Here is a 23,254-nt window from a genome sequence, read left to right as displayed (position 1 = left end):
AAAGGAAACGTGAAGGCAAAATAAGAATAAGGAACACAAACTCTGCAGAAAGAAAGCTTCTTACCTGCTTTAGAACTTCAACTAAAACTAAACAAAAAATGAAATCTACTGCTAAGTCTCTCCTTTCAAGAAGATAGTCTCTTTCACGTTGCTGTTCATCCCTGCAACAAGAACCCCAAATTAGGATTGCATTTAAGACCATACATTTTAAAATAGCTATTGGTTAACAGTTTGGTTATTAACTGAGCTCCTCGTATGTATGCTGTCCTACGGCAACTGACAGTTCAAGTAGTTTTTAAATACCCAACGTCTGTACGCTCTCGTTTTCTTTCTCGTGTTGGGTATTTTGTACAGTATTGATAAACACGTCGCTACTGTATCTGTCAGAAATTAAACCCATTCTAAAGGAATCAGTTAAGGAAAATACTTCAAATTTTATTTAGAAAATCTAACATTACTCCATATTTGATTAGTATTTTTTTTTAAAATTAAGAACTGAAGCAAAAACAGTAACTTTTCTGATGAAAATACAGTGCCAGGAAACTTTCTGAGTATCTAATGTGAAAAAAATCACAGGTGGCATCAACTGAAACCCAATTCCAAACTATGGATCATCTCTTGAACCCAGATGGATGTTTTATGCAAAGCCAACACCTCCCTGGCAAATCTGAAGGAGGGAAGAGAAATTCGGGGACTTGAGCAACGGAGAGTCTTGCAGTATCATAAAACAGGGTGCGGCAGTCCTCCTGAATCACAACAACTGCTTCCCATCACAAGCCATATGAACTGGACCTTCTTTGAATATTTTAACTTCTTCTAGAACCATTAAAGGTCCTCACTGAACTACTGAAATGGCGCTCCTGAAATTCATTTGACTATCCCAGTGATCAGTACCATGGAGTTCCAACGACCTTAACTGGTACCTTCCCCTGATAACTGGTACCTTCCCCTGATAACTGGTACCTTCCCCTGATTTACACTTAAGTATGGACTATGCTTTGCTTTCACTATCATGTTCATAACAAAAGTAGTCCATGTTTTTGTTCAGAAATCAAACAATACCAGTCTTTGGTTGAGAACACTAACGCCCCCTTCATTGAAAGCATTTCAATTCTAGGTAGAGGAGTGGAAAATGAGCCCCTTACCCCTTAGACTTTGTGCTGGATCGAGGCCTGTACTCATAGGATTCGTCTTCAGTTCCATTCTGGCGTCTGTACCAGTCAAACAAGGTGCGAAGTAAGGAAGGGAGACAGTGCTCTGCTACTGAGCTCATAGAGCTTATCAACTGAAAACACAAGATGTCACCAGAAGTTAAAACAAACAAGGTGTCATACTCCTAACTCTATTAGCCATCATTTGGAAATGACCGATATTTCTAAGATGAACAGAGTAATTCCAAAATTTTTAAAAGATTTTATTGATTTGTTTGACAGACAGAGATCACAAGTAAGGCAGAGAGGGCAGCAGAAAGAGGGTGGGGGGAAGCAGGCTCCTTGGTGAGCAGACAGCCCAATGCGGGGCTCGATCCCGGGACCCTGAGATCATGACCTGAGCAGAAGGCAGAGGCTTAACCCACCGAGCCACCCAGGCGCCCCAATAAATGTGTTTTAAAATAAGAATTAGGGGTTTATCCAAGTAACAAAGTGGGCTAAGCTGTCCACCTTTTTCCTGCCTCTATATACTACTCACGTGTGTAAAAACATGACCCTTAGTAACATCTCTGGTTATACAGAAGGATACCTGTATGTGTAACATGAGAAAACCACACCTGCCTCCTTCCCCCCGCCAGTTCCTCCTCCATGCTCATGCGAACAAAAGGTTGGAAATAGTGCCGCTAGAATGAATGAAGAGATGAGGAACGGAGAAGACTGTGTCATGTGAGAAGTGTATGAGAGTAAACTTTGTGTCACTGTACCGCAGAATGGAGAATTATCACTGCATTATTAATTTGTGATACCCACACATGAACGTATTGGGAACGTGCGGTAACAAGCTTTTAAAGCTTAGGATATGTAAGAGAACAGCATAAAGATAAACGTCGTGGGATGAACAAATGTTGTTCAATTTGAGGCATCCCGGAAACCATCCGAATTCTAGGTGAATGCCAGATTCATTTTACGAATGAACCCAGCGTTCCTGCAGTTCAGTAAGAAGCACACCAGCTACCATTAGCAAGCAGTCCTTAAAGTCACTTTTCATCTGAAGGATCTCAAGCAAAAAATCGCTCTGCATAGGAATTTCCATATCTGATGCAACTCATTGCCCATAAAATTAATACTTCAAAGTATACAGTCAAACATTCTTTATTTTGTTTTTCTTAACTAAAACATGATGGGTTGCAGGAATATTCAAGTCTTGTTCAGGTCCAGGATTACAGAAAGTGTCAGTTAAAGAAGATAGATTGGTACCTCCAGGAATTAAACCTTTAATTTTCCTAATTCATATAACTTCCAAATGTACTTCATCCAAGGAAATAGGAAAGAATAAAACAGTTTATTTGATTGTATAAGCTCTTCTTCTCTTTTTCATTATCTCTGCCTTCCTCTAGTCATACTTTCATTTATAATTAACCATAATTTGACAGGTAATGGTTTCTAATATAGAAAATTAAAGTAAAAACAAGATTCTAATTTTATTTAACTAATTTTTCGTATTTGTATTTTATAAACAATAAAGATAACTCAAAGCAAATCCTTTTAATATCTAAAGAAGGAACAATAAAATACCATCTACTATTTTAAGTATATATTAAAACAGTTTCTCCCACACTTGGCTTTTTATTGTTGTGGGGGAACAAAACTGAACTATGGGGCATAATAATTTAAAGTTTTATTAATAGTTTACATTAAAAAATGGAAATATTCCTTAAAATACTTTAATAGAATTTAAAATTCTGACTATACATTTATTCATTTGTGAATTTAGGATCTAAATAATCTAAATATCTTTAAAATAGTATATTAGTAACAGATAAATAAAATTAATTATTGTAATAATTAGAACCTTTTGTAGTAACACTGAGATTTGGTGAGCATAATATAAAGTGATCATAATGTTACTTTAACAGAAACTAGGCTTCCTATCTATGGTTTCTTCTTAGGTCAATGGCTACTCACTAAGTGGCGTATCCTTCAGAATCCCCCAGGGATCTACTGTAAAATACAGGTGCTGGAGCCCTGCTCTTGGTAACTCTGTTCAGCACTGGGCTAGAGTCCAGACACACAATATGCTGTTACGGCTCTACCAGGGGATTGTAGCCAGTCATCTTTATCTAGTCGAGGAGATGAACATGAACATAAATTTCTGTTTCCTAGATACATAATTATGAGAAAAGTAGTACAGGAATACTAGAAACAAACAGCTAATCTGGGCTATTGGTTTTTGCAAACAATATATAACAAAATAATTCTTGAATGAACATAATTATGACAATAATAACACTTGATCAAACATTTAATCTCAGCAAGAGGAAAGAATTAACATCCTAGGAATACTGCATTCAATTTTAAATATTAATGTTCTATTTTAAGGTTCTGATAGCCCCAAAGAGACAAAACCAAAACATTAAAAGGTAAAATTTTATGGGGTGCCTGGGTGGCTCAGTAGGTTAAGTGTCTGACTCTTGATTTTGGCTCAGGTCATGATCTCAGGGCTGTGACACAGAGCTCCATATCGGGCTCCACACTGGGCATGGAGCCTGCTTAAGATTCTCTCTCTCTTCCTCTGACCCTTATCCACCCCTTTCTCTCCCTCTCTTAAAAAAAAAAAAAAGTAAAATATTATTATGTAAAAATTTTATGAATTGGTACACAAGACTGAGGTATGTAACTGGAAACATTTTAAGAAAATTTCAAAGGACACAGTAAAGAGATTACCAATGAAAAGTAAAAAGTTTTCAGAGGCTAAACAACAGAAACTGGGGTGCCTGGGTGGCTCAGTCAATTAAGCATCTGCCTTCAGCTCAGGTCATAATCCCAGGATTCTGGAATCAAGTCCTACATCAGGATCCCTGTTCAGTAGGGGGCTTCCTTCTCCCTCTTCCTCTCCTATTCCCCCTGCTTACACACTCTCTGTTTCTCCCTGTATCAAATAAATAAAATCTTAAAATAGTAAATAAATAAATGACAGAAACCAATCAAGTTCACAGATCATTCCATGAACTATAAAGGTCATAGTTCATAACTCCGTCTACTTGTTAAAAAACAAACTACCAATTTTAGACTGAATCTAATATGTAATGATATAAAGGTTCACTAAACAAAATAAAACAATTTCTTAATATTGGATTTATTTGGACAAGACTGTTAGAATAAACATTTTCCTTTGGAGAAAAAATATCCCCCCAAAATTGGCATACCTGGTCAAACTGAAGATCTTCACCTCTTTGAAGAGATCTAGACAATGGCTTCTCCTATGGTTTAAAAAAAAAAAAAAGGATATATATACAAAATATTAGAAATCTTATGTATGAAAAGCAGATTCCTGAGTTGGTTTTGTTTTTGTTTTCATTTGTAATTAGATTTATTTTAAACGAAAGTAAGACTCCCTCTCTCTTTCTCTCTCTCTCTCTCTCACACACACACACACACACACACACTTGCTACTAAATACACAGACTACTTTTAAAAAAAAAGAAAGAAAGAAATATGTGTTTGCACATGGGGAAAGAAATTGGACAGTTAGAATAACAGGAGGGTTGGGGGCTCAGGATGGAAAGTTGTTACTACATAGATTTTTGTACCATTTGAAATTGCGTATCACAGAAGCCAAGGGAAAAGAGAACTACATAAAGAAGGAGCGAGGTACTGACAGTGAAACATGATACTTTCATGAGGTGACCTTTCAGTATGGTTGCTTCCTATTAATTTAATCTTCCAATTTAGTGTTGTGTCTTCCTTCAGCACACAACAGTACTGGAATTTTTTTTTAACTTTTTTTAAACTTTTTTTTTAACTTTAACTTTTTAAACTTTCCATTTGTTCTGTTCATTTATTTGCTGAAAAAACACATATTGTGTTCCTACTACGAGCAAGCAACATCTGTGACCCAAAGAGGGTTCAGAGGACTCACTGTGGAAAGCTTAGACCCTTTACCCTTCAACAGTGGGCCTGGGGGACGTAACTGATAGGAAACTCTCTCTACCCGCTCGTTCGCATGCGCACTCTTCTTTGCTTGTATGAAGAAATGACTCAAAAGAGGTCAGTCCAGATCAGTGTCTAAAGTTAGTACAGACAGAGTGTCACGGCGGGGCACCTGGGTGGCTCAGTCAGTTAAGCATCCCACTCTTGATTTGGGCTCAGGTCATGATCTCAGGGTCATGAGCTCCAGCCTCACGTCAAGATTTTCTCCTCCCGCCCCCCCTCTCTGGAAGGATGGAAGGATGGAGAGAAGGAAGGAAGGAAGGAGGGAAGGAAGGAAGGATGGATGACACTGGGACATAAAGGGGCCTCTACCCAGTAGAAAACAAAGGAGTGAAGGAATGGGCTGTGATACTATGTGGCAATGGATTGAGAGGAAGAGGGAGCAAAGTTAAATCCTAGACAGACAGAAATTTTGATGGGACACTGGACACTGTGATGGTTAATTTTATGTTACAGGGCACCTTGTGATAGCATTTTCTGGGTTTGCCTGTGAGGATGTTTTGGGATGAGATTAACATTTTACTGGAGAACTGAGTCAAGCAAGTAGATTGAGACTCCCTTATGTCGGTGGACTTCAGTCAACAAGCTGAAAGCCCGAGGTGAGCCAAAATGGTGACCCTTCCTGGAGCAGGATGGACTCCTCCGGCCTGACTACACTGAGCTGGAGCATCAGGCTAGCCCAGCCCTACCACTTTTCCCATATTGAACTGAAACAGGAGCTCTTCTTGACCGGCTTTCAGGCTGGAGCTCACACCACCTGCTCTCCTGGGTCCCCCGCCTGCCCACTGCAGACCTGGGGACTTCTCAGCCTCTGGGATCATGTGAGCCAATGCCTTCCAATAAATATCTTTTTATACACACACATACACACACACACACGCACGCACACACACACACACACACACCCTATTGGTTCTGTTTCTCTGGAGAACCCTAATAAAAACATCATTTCTGATTTAATTTCCTCTTTGATCCAAAGACAGAATATGCCCCAGGGTGAGTGGGGGGGAATGTGTTCTACATTTATAAAAAGCACATAAAGGGACATTAGCTAAGCAGTTAAAAATAAGAAACATCATCAAAGTACAACAATGGGGAATTCGGGTCAAAATATCTCGATATAGCTACACATTAGAGTAGTGACAGGTAGAACTAAATTGGTAGATTGGGAAAATGTTCTCAATGTATTAATTAAATTAGAGAATAACAGATTTAATTCTCTTATAAAAGGATAAAATGCATATATGATGGTATTACACATATAAATACATTTAAAGCTCTAGAAACATATTTAGCACGCCTTAGTAATAAAACCAGAATAACAGGTTGTTTCGTGGTTGAACAATTAGTTTACATTTATTTTCTGTATTTTGTACAAAGAACGTAAATTACTTCCTCTCATTCTTAAACTTGAGGGTTGTTCTTGAGTTTCCCATGCTTGGTGGCAATCCAGCAAATTCATTTAATTTTAGAACAATGTAGGGTAGAGCCATGAAAGTTATGGTTACAGAACAGACGTGTTTTAAAATATGAGAAAAAAACAATGTAACTAAACAAAATCATGAATTATGAAGTGATTTAATTTCCTCATTTTCAAATCCAGTTGTCACTAAACCTCCATGTACACATCTGTTTATTTCTTTACATTTAGCTTCAAAGATTTTTTTTTTTAAGATTTTATTTATTTATTTTACAGAGAGATAGCGAGCATGAGCAGGGAGAGCGGCAGAGGGAGAAGGAGAAGCAGGCTCCCCACCGAACAGAGAGCCCAATGCGGGACTCGATCTCAGGACCCCAGGATCATGACCTGAGCCGAAGGCACACGCTTAACCAACTGAGCCACCCAGGTGCTCCAGCTTTAAAGATCTCTCAAGAACTGTTCTTTCTATAAAAGAAAATGTTACCTGAAATTCAGAAGTTAAATCATTCTATTTTGTTTCTTTTTGTTCTGTTTAATTCAAACAAAATCTAGAACATAATGAGTTTAAATTAAGATAGCATAGACAGGGGCGCCTGGGTGGCTCAGTGGGTTAAAGCCTCTGCCTTCGGCTTGGGTCATGATCCCAGGGTCCTGGGATCGAGCCCCGCATCGGGCTCTCTGCTCAGCAGGGAGTCTGCTTCCACTTCTCCCTCTGCCTGCTTCTCTGCCTACTTGTGATCTCAATCTGTCAAATAAATAAATAAAATCTTAAAAAAAAAAAAAAAAAGATAGCATAGACAGTGTGCTCCCTTCTGTGCGTCTTCCTACCTACTTGCCTTGCTGGCAACCCCACATATCCTTACCTAACTTCCTTACCGAATACAGGAGACAGCGAGGATTATATTCAAATACACGATGGCTGTTTTGTTGAGATTTTTAGGATGAATATCTAAACTTCTCTATGTTAGGCTTTTTTGTTTTGTTTTGTTTTTTGTTTTTTAAAGATTTTATTTATTTGGGGGAGAGAGAGAGAGAAAGAATGAGAACCTGAGAGAGAGCTCAGGGGGAGAAGCAGACCCCCTGCCGAGCAGAGAGCCTGATGTGGGGCTCAATCCCAGGACTCCAGGATCATGACCTGAGCTGAAGGCAGTCCCTTAACCAACTGAGCCACCCAGGCATCCTCTTCTCCTGTGTCTTTAGAGATGTAGAGGCTCATGGGGCACCTGGGTGTCTCTATTGGTTAAGGGGCTTCCTTCAGATCAGGTAGATCAGGTAGATGTTGAATTTTAAATACAACATTCTCTACTGAATTTTAAATACATAAAACATGTATCAAAGAAAAACAAACATCATCCTTCTTTGAAAGAAATGAGAATTTAGAATATGTATATTTTGAAGTTTCTTTATCTGGTAGAGTCCTATCACTTTCTGGCATTCACAGCTAATCTTGATGGAAACACATCCGCAAGTATATTTGCCAGTGAAATTGTAAAAACTCCCAGTCTGGCTATCAGTACAACCTATTTCTAACTAATTTAAATGAAATCAGGAAAGTGCCTGAATTCTGGGGCACTTTACCTTCTTAATAAGGATAGGTTTTTGGCGTGTCCTTGGTACTTGGGCCTTCACAGGCTAAGCGCACTTGGGTGATTATCTTGCAGAACAAGTTCTGTATTTCAAAAACCAATCTATACATAATTTATATCCAACACGATGATTCTGCACAACCATATAGATGATACCAATTAGCTCTAAAATTTCAGTAAAACACAAAGTCCTACAGCAGTTCCATAGAACACCATTTCTAAAAGTATCTAGAAGTTTGAAAAACAGTGAGCTAAAGGGCCTCTACTATCCTCATATGAACTATTTAAGATGAGAGGTTGGGGGAGACAGTAAGTGGCTACCTCGCACTCATTTAATCCCCTTTTACACTCTGTCTAAAGGTCTTCAGTGATACCTTGAGGACTGCTGACCTAAGTGGTTTATTACTCAAATAACATGTTTATACACTAGGGTAATGGCCAAGCACACGGAGAGCTTTTCAGAAACAAAATGTTGTTTCATATTAACACATTTTATTTCTCACAAGCTCATGCTTCCTCAAAGATTTGACATCTTCCCTGAGATTTCCCTAAACCAAGAAATGGAAGTAGACTACTTTTCCCATAAGAACTCAGAAATGATTTTTGAATGTAAAAGGATACTGAAGTTACCGTAAGTACAAAAACATAAAACAAGTGTACTGTACTAAATAGAAATTAGTAACCAAGAACTCTGTACTAACCTCTCAATTTAAGCATAGGGTGATTGAGGACACACTCATCATTGCGGAAGCAGTTGGGGTGTCTTCCAATAAGACATTTTAAAAAGATACATCCTTGAAAAATGTTTATAGCATAAGCAACCCATTATGACAACAAAAAAGAATAGAAATTATTCTCTATCTTCATGCACGTACACAAAGCCTTTTGTGCAAGAATGTTTACCATATTTTTACCATGTTTTTTTAAAGTAGCCCTAAATTAAGGTAATTCCCAAACTGACTATCAATAGAGACTAGTAAAAAAAATCATGTTACATTCTTTTTTTTTTTTTTAAAGATTTTATTTATTTATTTGACAGAGAGAGATTACAAGTAGGCAGAGAGGCAGGCAGAGAGAGAGAGGAGGAGGAAGCAGGCTCCCTGCCGAGCAGAGAGCCCGATGTGGGACTCGATCCCAGGACCCTGAGATCATGACCTGAGCCGAAGGCAGTGGCTTAACCCACTGAGCCACCCAGGCGCCCCTCATGTTACATTCTTTTATCAAAATAATATTGAACAGGGATGCCTGGGTGGCTCAGTGGCTTAAGCCTCTGCCTTTGGCTCAGGTCATGATCTCAGGGTCCTGGTATCGAGCCCCGCATCGGGCTCTCTGCTCTGCAGGGAACCTGCTTCTCCCTCTCTCTCTCTTTGCCTGCCTCTCTGCCTACTTGTGGTCTCTCTCTCACTCTGTCAAATAAATAAATAAAATCTTTTTTAAAAATTAATAAAACAATATTGAACTATTAAATTTTTTTAAAAAGATTTTATTTATTTATTTGACAGAGAGAGATCACAGGTAGACAGAGAGGCAGGCAGAGAAAGAGAGGGAAGCAGGCTCCCTGCTGAGCAGAGAGCCTGATGCGGGACTCGATCCCAGGACCTTGAGATCATGATCCGAGCCGAAGGCAGCGGCTTAACCCACTGAGCCACCCAGGCGGCCCTGAACTATTAAATTTTTAAAAAAGGAAAAAAATAATATTGAACTATTTAAAAATAAAGGCAAATTTATACAGGCTAATGCAGAATAATCTCCAATTTACTTTGTTCAAAATATGTAAGTACAGAAATACACACACACAAACACACACATATAAAATCTCCCATTTGTGCTTTAAAATAAGGTGGCAAAAAAGGTTAAAAATAAAAAAAAATTTTTAAAAAGGTGGCAGATGCTACAGAGATGGCTAACAGACATGGAAAATGATGGACTACAAACTGTGGACAGTGTTTATCTTGATACAGAATGCAGGAGTCCTTACTCTTGTTATATGAAATTTAGAACTATTTCCACTTTTTATAATGTCATTATTTCATAATAATATAAAAAACTAACATTGAGGGGCACCTGGGTAGTCCAGTCGGTTGCGCCTCCAACTCTTGAGTTCAGCCCAGGTCATGCACCTCAGGGTTGCACAACAGAGCCCTGCAGTGGGCTCCACACTCAGCGGGGAGTCTGCTTGGCATTCTCTCTCCCTCTCTCCATGCCCCCGCCCAAATAAATAAATCAATAAATAAATCTTAAAAAAAAAAAGAAAAAAAGAAAAAAAATCTAAAGATCGAATATTCTAAGGTTCCCAATCTTTATGTTCTAAATTGATTCCTTAAGTAGCACATATGTACCAAGAGGAGCATGTAGCCTGCAGGGAAAGCAAGAGCATTTACTGAAAGGATTCTGGTAGTGTTAACAATGATGTGGAAATACCTCAATAATTTGGATTAAAGAGAGCAGGCTTGACACACACAGAGCCTCCATTCTCTCCTAAAACCTGACCAAGACAACAGTAAAAGAATTTTTAGAAGACTTAAAAATTAAAACCAAAGGGTAGAGAGAATGCGAGAGACAGTAAAGCCCAACCAAGCCATTTCAGCCAACAAGAGTGAGCCCTAAGTGGGCAACGGGGAAAGTTGGGTGTCTGTTCTCCACAGTCACTCACTCATTCACCTGAATTATTTACTGAGTGTACCGTATGCCAGGCACAGTTCTAGGCTGTAGAGACACAACCACGAGCAAAATGGAAAACAATCCCCATCCTCATGAAGCTAAAAGTCTAATGAGAGAACCAACTAAAATGTCTATTCTCTTAGACAGACTTCAGGATAGGAGGCTGGAATGCAGGGTGAGATTTTAGACAGAAGGACCATAGAGAAGATGACATTTGAGTCACAACAGGGGGAAAGTGGGTGAGCTTGCCACACAGGGTGGAGGAAAGATAATCCCGTCAGTGCTTTGCAATTCCTGTGGATTTGGAGAACTTCAGTGCTCTGAAAGTGTAGGTAAAGGTGGAGTCAAAGACAAGCCGGCTGGTTGAAGGATTAAGGAAAACCGAGACCCTCTCTTTCCTTCCCTTCACCAGCTCTGTCTTTCCACCTTCCCCACGGAACAGTTGTCCTTCTCAGGACAGGGCGAAACAGAAATGCTGACTGGTGGACGCTATAGTGTAAGACGAGATAACACACTGAAGACAGGGAGCTCAAATAAACATCTATGTACCAAATACAACAAACCCAGTTATCTTCAGCCTCGAGACCCCTAGGTCATCAGCTAAAGCCTCCCATCTGGGGTACTGGAAGGACCTTCCCTAGGGACCCTGACAGACCCCAGAAATAGACCTGACATTGATGATTCATTCAGATGACTACACACTGAAGACCACAGTCAAAAAGGCCGACACACCCAGGTTTCTGGTCTGTTTCATGCCTTGGTTGTAAAATAGAACAAATTACAACAGGCATACATGTAAGGAGGAGGCAAAACTTTTAGAAGAAACAGATCATATGAGAAGTTTTTTTTAATTAAATAAATGTACTTAATATTCTCAAAAAAAAAAAAAAAACTGGCTATTTCGGAGCTGTAAAAATGCTGGGCCTAAACCAAATGAAGTCTAAATGAGCAGGTGATTGGTTAAAGCCTTTTTTCTTATCTTCTTTTCTAGTCACTGGCAATCTAAAAGATTAACAGATAAGCTAGAGGTGCCTGGATCATTAACCAAGGATTGATCCACCTCCTTTCAGGGGGGAAGAGATCTAAGGTACTGGATTGTGGTTTCAAGCTGCAATTTCAATCAGTGATCGCCTTCCTTCCCCAATCTTCCCCCTAAAATGGAAATGAAGTTGTGGCTAAAAATCAAGCTCCACTAATTTTATTATGGCTTCCAATATGAGAATGAGAAGGCCAGTTCTCTCATTTTAGTGGTAGATTAACTCTTTTAGCAAAATCCCTTCACATCTGTGCTTCTACGTTTTTATGTAACTTACTGTCCGACTAATGATGAGACATGTTAGTATCCTTTTATGTAACAATGCATGAATGCTAGTTTCTTTGAAGTGAGCCTGCAAGAGTTTCATTCAAGAATTTGAGAGACTCATCTTAGATGGTTGTTTTTACTAAAATAAAAATACTGAATAAATTTCACAATAAACGAAATCACGATAAACAAATTTGAAGCTGTAATATCGCCACTGTCACAGTATTAGATTAGATGTATCGTTGTCTAATCTTTTTTAAAGATTAGATTAAAATTTTTGGAAAAAATTTTTTTTTAAAAAATTTATTCTGGGGGGTGGGTGGGCAGGGGAGGAGCAGAAGGAGAGGGACAAAGCAGACTCCACCCTGTGCCCAGAGCCCAATGTGGGGCTCGTTCCCAGGACCCTGAGATCATGACCTGAGCCAAAACCATGAGTCGGATGCTTAACAGACTTTGTCCTTGGTTGCTACAGTCCATTACACTGGGGGTTTCCTGGTATGTCAGGAAGAGTAAGCAGGGAGTGTTTCTTCTAAGTACAATGATGGGGTAAAAACATCAATTTTCTGATGGAAACCTCACCACTGTTCACCAAATTTTATAATCTCCGACTACATAGCAGATGTCTCTTTAATTAGCTACTAAATTACAGAATAAAATATAGGCAGCCTCAGACTGTTATAAAAGAACTATTAAAAGCTATGGCTAGAATGAGGATATTCTATTTCTTTAGAGAACAAAGGCTACATGACACATTGATGTTCTGTAAGGCTAAAGTCAAGTTAACATACAACTCTTTACCCCTCACTTTCTACTAGGCATCTACCACCACAGGCAGGACTATAAAAAGGCAAAGGAGACCTGGGTCCTGGTATCAAGCAGCTCACATCAGGGGAGATAAACACGTAAGCAATTAACAGGACAATGTCAGAATCTAGGAGTATGAAAACTTTTGATGATAAAACGAAGATTCGTACAGGTTGAAGAGAATCACTACGAGAGAGGGAACATGTGGGAAGTCTGGAAGGATGAGTAGAGGCTTAAAATAGAGAAGAGTTCAGAGTATTTTGGATCAAGAGAAAAGGAAGAACACACCAGGACAAAAGAATATATAGAGGACACGTTAAGTGTCATAGGAGACATGAGGGTAAGAGAGTGATGAGACATTATACAAATCGCAAGAAGACTGTGAAGGAGCCAGAATGACCCACCAAGAACTTGAATTCATTCCACGGCAACAAAAAGTCAGCAAGATTTTTAAAGGAAAAAGGTAATAATATTTGTTTTAGATGAAGCAAAGTCTGGTGAGAGCAAGACAAATGGAAAGGTGACAAACCACTTACTTTCTGGTTATTGCAATGACCTACTATGAGCGAAGCTGACCCTGAGCTAGGATAGTGACCACGGCATTGGAAGAAAAAGAAAGGAGGAAGATAAAAAAATCACCATTTTATAAACTCAAATTAGGTAATTTCACCCATATTTTCTTGTAACACTTTTACTCTCAAGAACTTTATATGTCAAAATTAAACTTCCTTTAATATATAATATTTGAGAGCTGACAGGACCATACCACATGTTGCTATTTATTAAATATTTTCTAAAATAATAAGTAAATAAGTATTTTATAAAATAGGTGAAGTGTTTTTTAAAAGTGCTGTGCAAGTTGATAGTTGCTGAAGCCAGGGGCACCTGGCTGGCTCAGTCGGTGGAAGGTATAACTCTTGATAGCAGGGTTGTGAGTTTGAGCCCCATGTTGGGAAAAGAGAGGACTTAAAAAACAAAATCCTTAGGGGCACCTGGATGGCTCAATCAGTTAAGCATTTTCCTTCAGCTCAGGCCATGATCTTGAGGTCCTGGAATTGAGCCCCTTAAGGTGCTCCCTGCTCAACAGGGGTCTGCTTCTCCCTCTCCCTCTGTCCCTCCCACCGCTTGTGCTTGCTTGCTCTCTCTTTTATTTATATAAAGAAATAAAATCTTTAAAAAATAAATAAGTAGGGGGCACCTGGGTGGCTCAGTGGGTTAAGCATCTGCCTCCAGCTCAGGTCATGATCTCAGGGTCCTGGGATCGAGCCCCGTATCGGGCTCTCTGCTCAGCAGAGAGCCTGCTTCCCTCTCACTCTCTGCCTGCCTCTCTGCCAAATAAATAAATAAACTCTAAAATAAATAAATAAATAAATAAATAAAATCTTAAAAAACAAAAAAGACTAAAAAACAAGGAAAGAAAGCTGTTAAATGCAGGCAATGGGTTTTAGAGGGTTCATCACACTATAATCTATACTTTTATATATAACTTGAAATTTTTCATAAACATTTTTCTTTTTTTCAGGTTTACTGAGTTAGAACTGACAAATGTAACTATAATGTGTTTGAAGTGTACAATGTGATGATTTGGTGTATGTACACATTGAGTTAATTAACATGTCAATCACTTTACATATTTACCTTTTTTGGGGGGGTGAGAACATTTAAGGTCTACTCTCAGCAAATTTCAAGTTTATAATACAGTACTATCAACAAGTGACCATATGCCAAAAACTTTTTTAATGTTTCTTTTTTTTTAAAGTGATTCCCTTTCTTACTGTATGTCGGTTAAACGAGCTACTGTAGCATACTACAGAGTAATTCACAGACCACCAGTGAAGAAAATAACACTTTATAGATTAAGCACATCAATAATCAAACCTCATAACCATTAATTCATACCTACAGGTCCTTATAAACCTTGTTTCTTTTTTTTTTTTTTAAGATTTTATTTATTTATTTGACAGAGAGAGATCACAAGTAGGCAGAGAGGCAGGCAGAGAGAGAGGGGGAGGAAGCAGGCTCCCTGCCAAGCAGAGAGCCCGATGCGGGACTCGATCCCAGGACCCTGAGATCATAACCTGAGCTGAAGGCAGAGGCTTAACCCACTGAGCCACCCAGGCGCCCCGTTATAAACCTTGTTTCTAAGGGGGAACTTTATATACCTGTTATAAATGTATACGCACCGATCAAAACAAAATCATTAATGTGGTACATAGAAAGCAACTGTGGAATGATTTAAACGGAATACAGTGAGCTGTGTTTTAAAACATACATTGTGGCTAATGCTCTCTTATATATTATTATTTACCGGACCCCAAACACTTTTTGCGGAGTTGCTTTCTTCACAGTAGTTTCTTCTCTACTTAAAGACAGCAAGAAACTCGCTCGCAGGCATGCGCAGACCCATTCACATCCCTTTGCAATCTTAGCCACGTTACTTTTCTTAGTGAAGTAGGACTTAAGAACGCAGAATATTACCTCCTTCAACTTCCCACCCTTCTTAGATTATCACCTGTTCTCTCTTCTGTTCCTTTCCCCACTTCCTTCCTAGGCAGGAAGTACAGCAAAGTGAGTAAGTATACAGGCTCTGAAGCCATTACTGTGCCTAACTTCTCATTCTGCCATTCCGTGGCTTTGAGCTTCAGGCAAGGAGCAAACGCCTGGGGTCTCAGATCACTGGTGAAAACCTATCCTTAACCCAGTTGTGTAAGGAGTAAGTAAATTCCAGCGGTGACATACCCCACCTCCACCTTCATTGTGACCATCCTAATTTTAACTGACACTGTGGTCTTGATACATCACAGATTCAACCCCTTCAAAGTCCTAAAGATATTTCCTAAAGTTGCATCACCCTACTAAAACTCTTCTCAGGCTGTTTAATTCTCAAGTCCAGTAACTTCTCTCAGTGTTCACTGTACTCTTCCCCTCCATATCATTTGACAATAATAATGCCATTCTACACTCTCTCTTGATCATCATCTGCTCTCTTGGCTTTACTACTTCCTCTCACAGAAGATGCCAAAATCTCTATTTCTGGTAATCATTTCTGGTCACTGACAAAGAATTCCCAGCTACCAATAAAGTAATTCCACGTGTTTTACATTACCAGTATCTCAAGCTTATCATTCACCCAGAAAAATTATCTTATTCTCCTTTCCTACCCCAATAACATTCTCGTGTTCTTTAATCTAATATCATCTCTTCTAACATGTCAAAGAACTTTTAACCTTCACTTTCCCTCAAAACACCTACTCCTGTTTGTTGAGTTCTACTAATTCTGTTATCCTACTCTCTTCTTCAACCACCCCACTGTTAATGCCCTAATTCAAGACTCTGTTCATTCCAGCCTGTATTATATACAAGAGCTAAGCAGTAGTCTCTGCCTTTAAAGACTGTATTTTTTTAAGGAATCTCAACACCCAACATGGGGCTCAAACTCTCTACCCAGAGATTAAGAGTCATAAGCTGTATCCACTGAGCCAGCCGGGGCCCCTCTACCCTCTGCTTTTAATCTCTTCTCCCTATGAGTGTCTATGCACTGTATTATCTATCACAATAGCCTTCACAGCCCCTCAGAATCTGACTCAAATATTTGTTTTCATTCTTTCTCTTCCTTCCTCTTTACCGTAAGCTCTAATCACAAGGAGCTTCTCAGAACGCTTAACTTTGCCTCATGCATGACTCTACGTCTAAAAATAAGTTTACAGTTTTATTAGAAGTTTGGCGACTGCCATATCATCAACTTGCAGAATATTCTAGATTTTCCTTGATTTTCTCTTATGTTTTATCTGGTCTCAACAATTCCTGTTGGTAAAATCCATTTTTGTTCTCTGGTGACCTGCGGTGACTTAACAAGGCGCAGTCTGAAGTCATCACAGCGTTCTAGATCGTCACTTTACTAATCTGTCTCTTAATTTTTAGACTTTATTTTTTTAGAGCAGTTTTAGGTTCACAGCAAAACTGAGCGGAAGGTACAGATTTCCCACATATCCCATCCCACACTGGCCTAGCCTCCCCACCAGAGTGGTACATTTGTTATTACAGAAGAAACTACAATGACAACCTCCTAATCATACAAGTTCTGTAACTGGCATTACAGTCCACTCTTGGCGTTGTACGTTCCGTGGGTACGGGCGAACGTATGATGGCGTGTGTCCTCCACTGCAGTATCACACATACCATTTTCACTGCCATAAAAATCCTCCTCCTTCTGCCTCTTCATCCCTCCACCCCCAGCTCCTGTCCCCAGGGGTCATTTTACCATCTTCATAGCTTGGCCTTTTTAAGAATGTCACAGAGTTGGGACTCTACAGTATGCAGCCTTTTCAGATTCGCTTCCTTTAATTCTTTTTCAAGCACATTATTTCCTTTAGAAACTTTGTATTATAATGGTTCGTGCAAAAGTTAAGAAAATATTTCAGATTTATAGGTCAGCTCTACTCACCAAGGGTTCAGCCATTACAACTTCAATTTTCTTTTCAGCCTGAACAGCAAATTCTGCGAAGAGGCTCTTGATGACATATTCACCAGGCTTGACATCTGGGTCAATCGTAATGCTTGACATGATGATATTCTTTTTTCCCAAAGTGGAATGAAAGTTGGAGGAAGCACAGTACTTATTCACTTTGCTGACTGGTGCTGAAGCTAAAAATAGAAGAGACAAAAGAACTCTAATGATCAACACAAGGATGAGACCCACCGTGACCACCCTATTTAATATGCTTCCTGTCCCTAAACTCTGTCCAGGTCTCCCAATCTATATGATCATACTCTATTTTTCTTTATTATACTTGCTACATTCTCACAAACTACCCAACTGTAATTTAGTTATGTGTTGTTTATTATGTACTGTTTTTCTTTTGACCCTACTAATGTGAAATTCCTAAAAACAGGGATTCTCTTTTGTCTTTTTTGTTCACTCAATAAATCCCAAGTGCCTAGAACAATGCTTAGCATATACTGGGTATATAATAAATACTTACTAATTTATCAATTCTAAGCAAAGTGATGTGTAATGATGGAAATAAAACAGATGGGAATAAAGGAAACACGATTGGTTAGGGTACTGAAAGATACTATTTGGGAAAGCATGATTAGGAAAAGGCCTCACTGAAGAAGCTACATTTGAACTCATCTGGATAGCAAAAAAGAGGCAGCAAGGCAAAGCACCAGGAACAGAAAGCGCTAAACTGAGTGAGCATATTTGATAAACAGAAAGGAGACCAGTGTGGCTGGAGCTTAAGGGAGGAAGCTGGGGTGACAGGCAATTTCAGACGAGGTCAAAATCATTAGTCAGGGATTTAGAACTTTGTAGGAAATCAGATTTTATTCTAAGTGAAATTAAAATTCAGTGGAAAGTATTAACTTGAAGAGGGATAGGATCTTGCTTCTCTTCAAAGATCTCTCCAGCTCCTCCAGAGAATGGACTAGAAGGCGGCATGGGTACTCAGGGACGCTACTACACAGGCCCAGGTAGGACAATACTAGCTCAGGGTAAGAGGATGGAATGCACAGAAGAGAAGGAAAGGACTTGACATTTGTTACGTGTTAGTGAATCTGGCATCAAGGTGAAGGAAAGGAATTGGCAATGACTTGTAGGATTCTTATTGCAATCTTTCAAAGGACAGTGGTGCCATGTCCTCAGATAGGGACGTCCCAGTGCCTGCCCCAGCTGGGGTACAAAAAGAGCACACGTCGACTGCTACAGGCTCTTTATCGTCACAGGTTTTGTCCTCTTGACTGCTGGGCCTCCTATCTTCACTTTATCCAGTCACCTCGGTCTTTCAGCCGGCTGTGTAACACAGACCCTTCCCTTCCCAAACTTCAGCTCACGTCACTGTGGCCTAGATATTCACTGAAAACCTGCAAATTTGTACTTCTCTACCCCAACCTGATCTCCAGGTCATGCCCTTGCATAAGGTGTGCCCAAAGCGAACCCCTCCATGAAAACATGCTGAATTTCCGTATGTGTGTACATCACTATGGGGCAAATTTATTCTAAATACATACTCTCCAAACCAATAAACTGTTCTGTCAAAAAAGCAAACAAACCCAACCCTACTATACCATAGTGTGCCAAAATAAATAAAAGTGACACATGATAATGCCAAAAGAAAATTCTGGAAAGTACTGCAAAATACAAATATTTTACTTCAGAAAAAATAACTGCAAATTAAGAAAAAAAATTGTTGAGAGAATTTCCAAATACTTGGCCTCCCTTCATGTCCTAGTCATAATATTTATTTATTTATTTTTCCACAAAACAAGAGTATTTTCCCTCCAAAACCAAAATTAAAAATTAGTCATTCATGATGCTTATATATTAAAAAATAATCTAAAGAATATTACAAATTGTTAATATTGCACCTAAAACTAAATATCTTTACAACACTCCCAAATCAAAATATATTATGTATTGTATTCTAGAACTAAAATTATATAATAAGAACAATTCAAAACAAAAATTCACAGTCCTTTGAACACAGTACACACTATTTATTTTAAACAATGACCTGTTTGTTTACTCTGTTCCATGATCCAACATTGTGTACTATAAAAGAGAGAATCTGTTCACAACTGTTATTGTGAAAAATAGAGATCTTAAAAGAAATTATTTTGGATCATTAAGCGAACTCTATATTTTATACCCTTATTATGTTGGATAACCATAGGAAATCATAAAATAGTAAACAACAATGACAACAAAAACTACTCAGATAGTTTTCAGAACGTTAATTTACATTTTAGACATAAAAACGAGGATAAAACATTTTCGAGACTTTGACTTAAGGTCAGAGTTAACAAAATATATCTTTTAATTAAGATTTGTAAACCTTGAAATAAGATTCATAAGATCATAGCAGTTACAAATTTTCTTTGGCTTTAACTTTACAGTAAGTGTACCTGAAGAAGCCTTGTAATAGATCTGGTATTTAAATTCTAGACTTTAATGAGGTATAACCTTTTTATTTTTTTTTTAAGATTTTATTTATTTATTTGACAGAGAGAGAGAGAGAGAGATCACAAGTAGGCAGAGAGGCAGGCGGGGGGGGGGGGGAGCAGGCTCCCTGCTGAGCAGAGAGCCTGATGCAAGACTCTTGATTCTAGGACCCTGAGATCACGACCTCAGCCAAAGGCAGAGGCTTAACCCACTAAGCCATTCAGGTGCCCCAAGGTATAACCTTTTTTAAATGACATTTTTTTTAACAGTTTCTCCAAAAAAGAAAAAAACTTTAGCTAAAATGACCTCTCAAATAATTTGCCTTTACCGTCTTACACTTCCTAAAAAGTATAAATTAAGCATAAACAAATATTTCTAGGCATCAAAATAGCATATTTTAAGAAATTTGCCGGGCGCCTGGGTGGCTCAGTAGGTTAAAGCCTCTGCCTTCAGCTCAGGTCACGATCTCAGGGTCCTGGGATTGAGTCCGGATCCGGCTCTTCTGCTCAGCAGGGGACCTGCTTCCCTCTCGCTCTCTCTGCCTGCCTCTCTGCCTACTTGTGATCTCCCTCTGTCAAATAAATAAATAAAATATTAAAAAAAAAAAAGAAATTTGCCAATAAAGCCAAAAGTTTCAGAACAACCTGCACTTATCTTCTAACTAAAGATTTCTCTTTCAAATATCTGCACTACCTTCTAAAATAAAAATATCTCAAGCTTGAGAAAATTCAATTTTTATGAAAAATGAATGTTTTTAAATCAAATTAATTTATTTCAATTGTATTTCTTAGTATTTCATGAATGCTTGTTGACTCCATTAATACCAAAAAGTAATACAGAATATACATACTTAATGAGATTTCTGGTCGTAAAACAATCTAATGTTGATGTTAAGGACTGGCAAAGTAAATTATCTTTATAATCTAATAAACAGAATGCTCTGTAGATGGTTGAAATGACATCGTTAAAAAATACTGAACGGCACAGGAAAATATTCAATGTATGGAGTTAGGTGTGAAAAGGTCATAAGGCAGTAAGTACATAAAACCAAAATAAGGGGAGCCTGGGCGGCTCAGTGGGTTAAAGCCTCTGCCTTCAGCTCAGATCACGATCTCAGGGTCCTGGGATCGAGCCCCACATCGGGCTCTCTGCTCAGTGGGGAGCCTGCTTCCATCCTGTCCCCGCCTGCCTCTCTGCCTACTTGTGATCTCTCTCTCTCTCTGTCAAATAAATAAATAAAAAAAAATCTTTTTTTAAAAAAATTAAAAGGCAAGAAGACTATCTGCAACACAGAACAAACACAGAGCTAATCAATTTACCCCCATCCACAAAACTTTAATGAAGTCAGTTAGAAAAAAACCCTCACCCCCAAACTGAAAACTAGACAAAAGACAATATTTAACTCCACTAATGTTTTTTAAACAAGTAAAAATTAGATAACATTTCTCAAAGTGGTTGCCCCCTCTCCCAGTTTTGTATTTCACTATAATGTTCAGCTTTGGTAAAGATGTGTGAATTTTTCTTATATTCTGCTAATAGTTAAAGAACAAGGGTGATCTCTCTATACAAGGTGAAAAGACTAGTTTCCACATAACTAGATTAACCTGACATCATCTGACTGTTTGAGTTAAATGTTTTATAATGTAAAATAGTAAGACTTACCTGTATGTTATCATAAAATTTTGAAAAGTTTATATAAGCTTATGAGAGAACGAAGACATACCTGTTAGAGCATAATTCTTTTTTTTTTTTGAACATTTTATTCATTTTTTGACAGAGAGACAGAACATAATTAAGCAGAGTAGCAGGCAGAGGGGGAGAGAGAGAAGCAGGCTCTCCTCCGAGCAGGGAGCCCAATGCAGGGCTTAATCCCAGGACCCTGGAATCACGATCCAAGCCAAAGGCAGACACCCAACTGACTGAGGCACCCAGGCGCCCCTAGAGCATAATTCTTAAGAACGCAGTTCAGGTATTAAATTACAAATTTTAGGAGCCCAATGTCATATTAAGCATCCTTGGACTATAATTCACTAAACTCTAACTGCTGACAAAAATAATGCAAGACCTGAATAACTAAAACATGGGAATATAAGCTCGCATACGTATTCTTTCTTTTAGATAAAGTGCAAATAAAAAATAAATATGGTATTTTTGGACAGCTTATTTATATAGCACTGTACCTAGCATATTTACTAAAATAATTATCTTTTTCATGCTCTTAAGACACCTAGACCCTTATAAATTTAAATTTAGTCAAAGAGAGCAGACAAATGAGAAGACGTAACTCCTAAATGAGATGTGTTTGGTTTTACCACTTTTTTTTTTTAAAGATTTTATCTATTTATTTTTCAGAGAGAACATAAGCAGGGAGAAGGGTGGACAGAGGGAGAAGTAGGCTCCCCGCTAAGCAAGGAGCCCAATTGTGACTTGATCCCAGAACCCTGGGATCATGACATGAACCAAAGGCAGACACTTAACCAACTGAGCCACCCAGGCGTCCTTTTTATTACTTTATAGCAACGATTCTCAGCTTTTTTTTTTTTTTTTTTGCTTCCACTATGTTCCTACACACAGCATTCTAAACAGTAACATCTCTCAAAATACAGCGCGATTCTCAACAATGGGGTTATTTCAGATAGGAATGGGTGGGGGCAGGTAGCTGTGGTTCAAAAAGATCCCAGTGGAGTTTGTGAAAAATGCCTACAGTTGGCTTACCTCTGAGAACAGGTCTTTAGGGGTAAAAATTCCTACTTTATCATCACAAATTTCTATATGTATGGGCATATGACACACATATGTTTATGTATAAAAATGCAGAAGAATAACAAAGTTCCATACAACTGCTTACTATCAAAATTATTACTTTCACGGTGGGGCACCTGGGTGGCTCTGTCTGTTAAGGGACTGAATCTTGGTTTTGGCTCAGATCATGATCTCATGGGTTATGAGATCAAGCCTCACCTTGATTCTCTCCCTCTGCCCCTACCCCAACTTCTTCTCTCTCAAATAAAAAAATCTTTTTTTTTTTGAAAACTTATTATTATTACTACTTACACAAGCTAACAATAAAAATTTTGATGACCACCCAAGAAAAAAAAATTATGAGGTAAATGGCCTTGGAACAAGAGCAAATGTAAAAAATGTTTCTGAATTTAAAAAGCTAAACCAAAATTCTTAGTTTGAAAAAGCAAGCCTATATCCCAGCAAGTTCTATTGTGGATATCAACAAGCTGATTCTAAAGTTTATATGGAGAGGCAAAAGACCCAGAACAGCCCACACAACACTGAAAGAGAAGAAAAAAACTGGAGGACCTACACTACCCGATTTCAAGGCTCACTTTAAAGTCCTAGGAAAGGAGCACCTGGGTGGCTCAGTCGGTTAAGCGTCTGCCTTTGGCT

The 23,254-nt window shown here is 38.6% G+C and overlaps 1 protein-coding gene across 8 annotated transcripts in view; it reads right to left on the bottom strand.

The window, feature by feature from the left end:
• The window catches only part of FRYL (FRY like transcription coactivator), a 260,634-nt gene that overhangs the window by 126,249 nt on the left and 111,131 nt on the right, over positions 1 to 23,254 (bottom strand). For all 8 annotated transcript variants that reach the window (XM_044225780.1, XM_044225783.1, XM_044225781.1 and 5 more), the window contains 4 exons: positions 17,360 to 17,559; positions 4,358 to 4,411; positions 1,146 to 1,285; positions 65 to 161 (listed from right to left, as the gene is read on the bottom strand). In XM_044225780.1, the coding sequence (XP_044081715.1) occupies positions 65 to 161; positions 1,146 to 1,285; positions 4,358 to 4,411; positions 17,360 to 17,479 (411 nt within the window). In that variant the 5' untranslated portion in view covers positions 17,480 to 17,559. The remainder of the gene's footprint in view (positions 1 to 64; positions 162 to 1,145; positions 1,286 to 4,357; positions 4,412 to 17,359; positions 17,560 to 23,254) is intronic.

Source organism: Neovison vison, chromosome 11 (assembly GCF_020171115.1).
Source record: "Neovison vison isolate M4711 chromosome 11, ASM_NN_V1, whole genome shotgun sequence".
Taxonomy (NCBI): domain Eukaryota; kingdom Metazoa; phylum Chordata; class Mammalia; order Carnivora; family Mustelidae; genus Neogale; species Neogale vison.
This window is presented reverse-complemented; position numbering and strand designations above follow the sequence as displayed.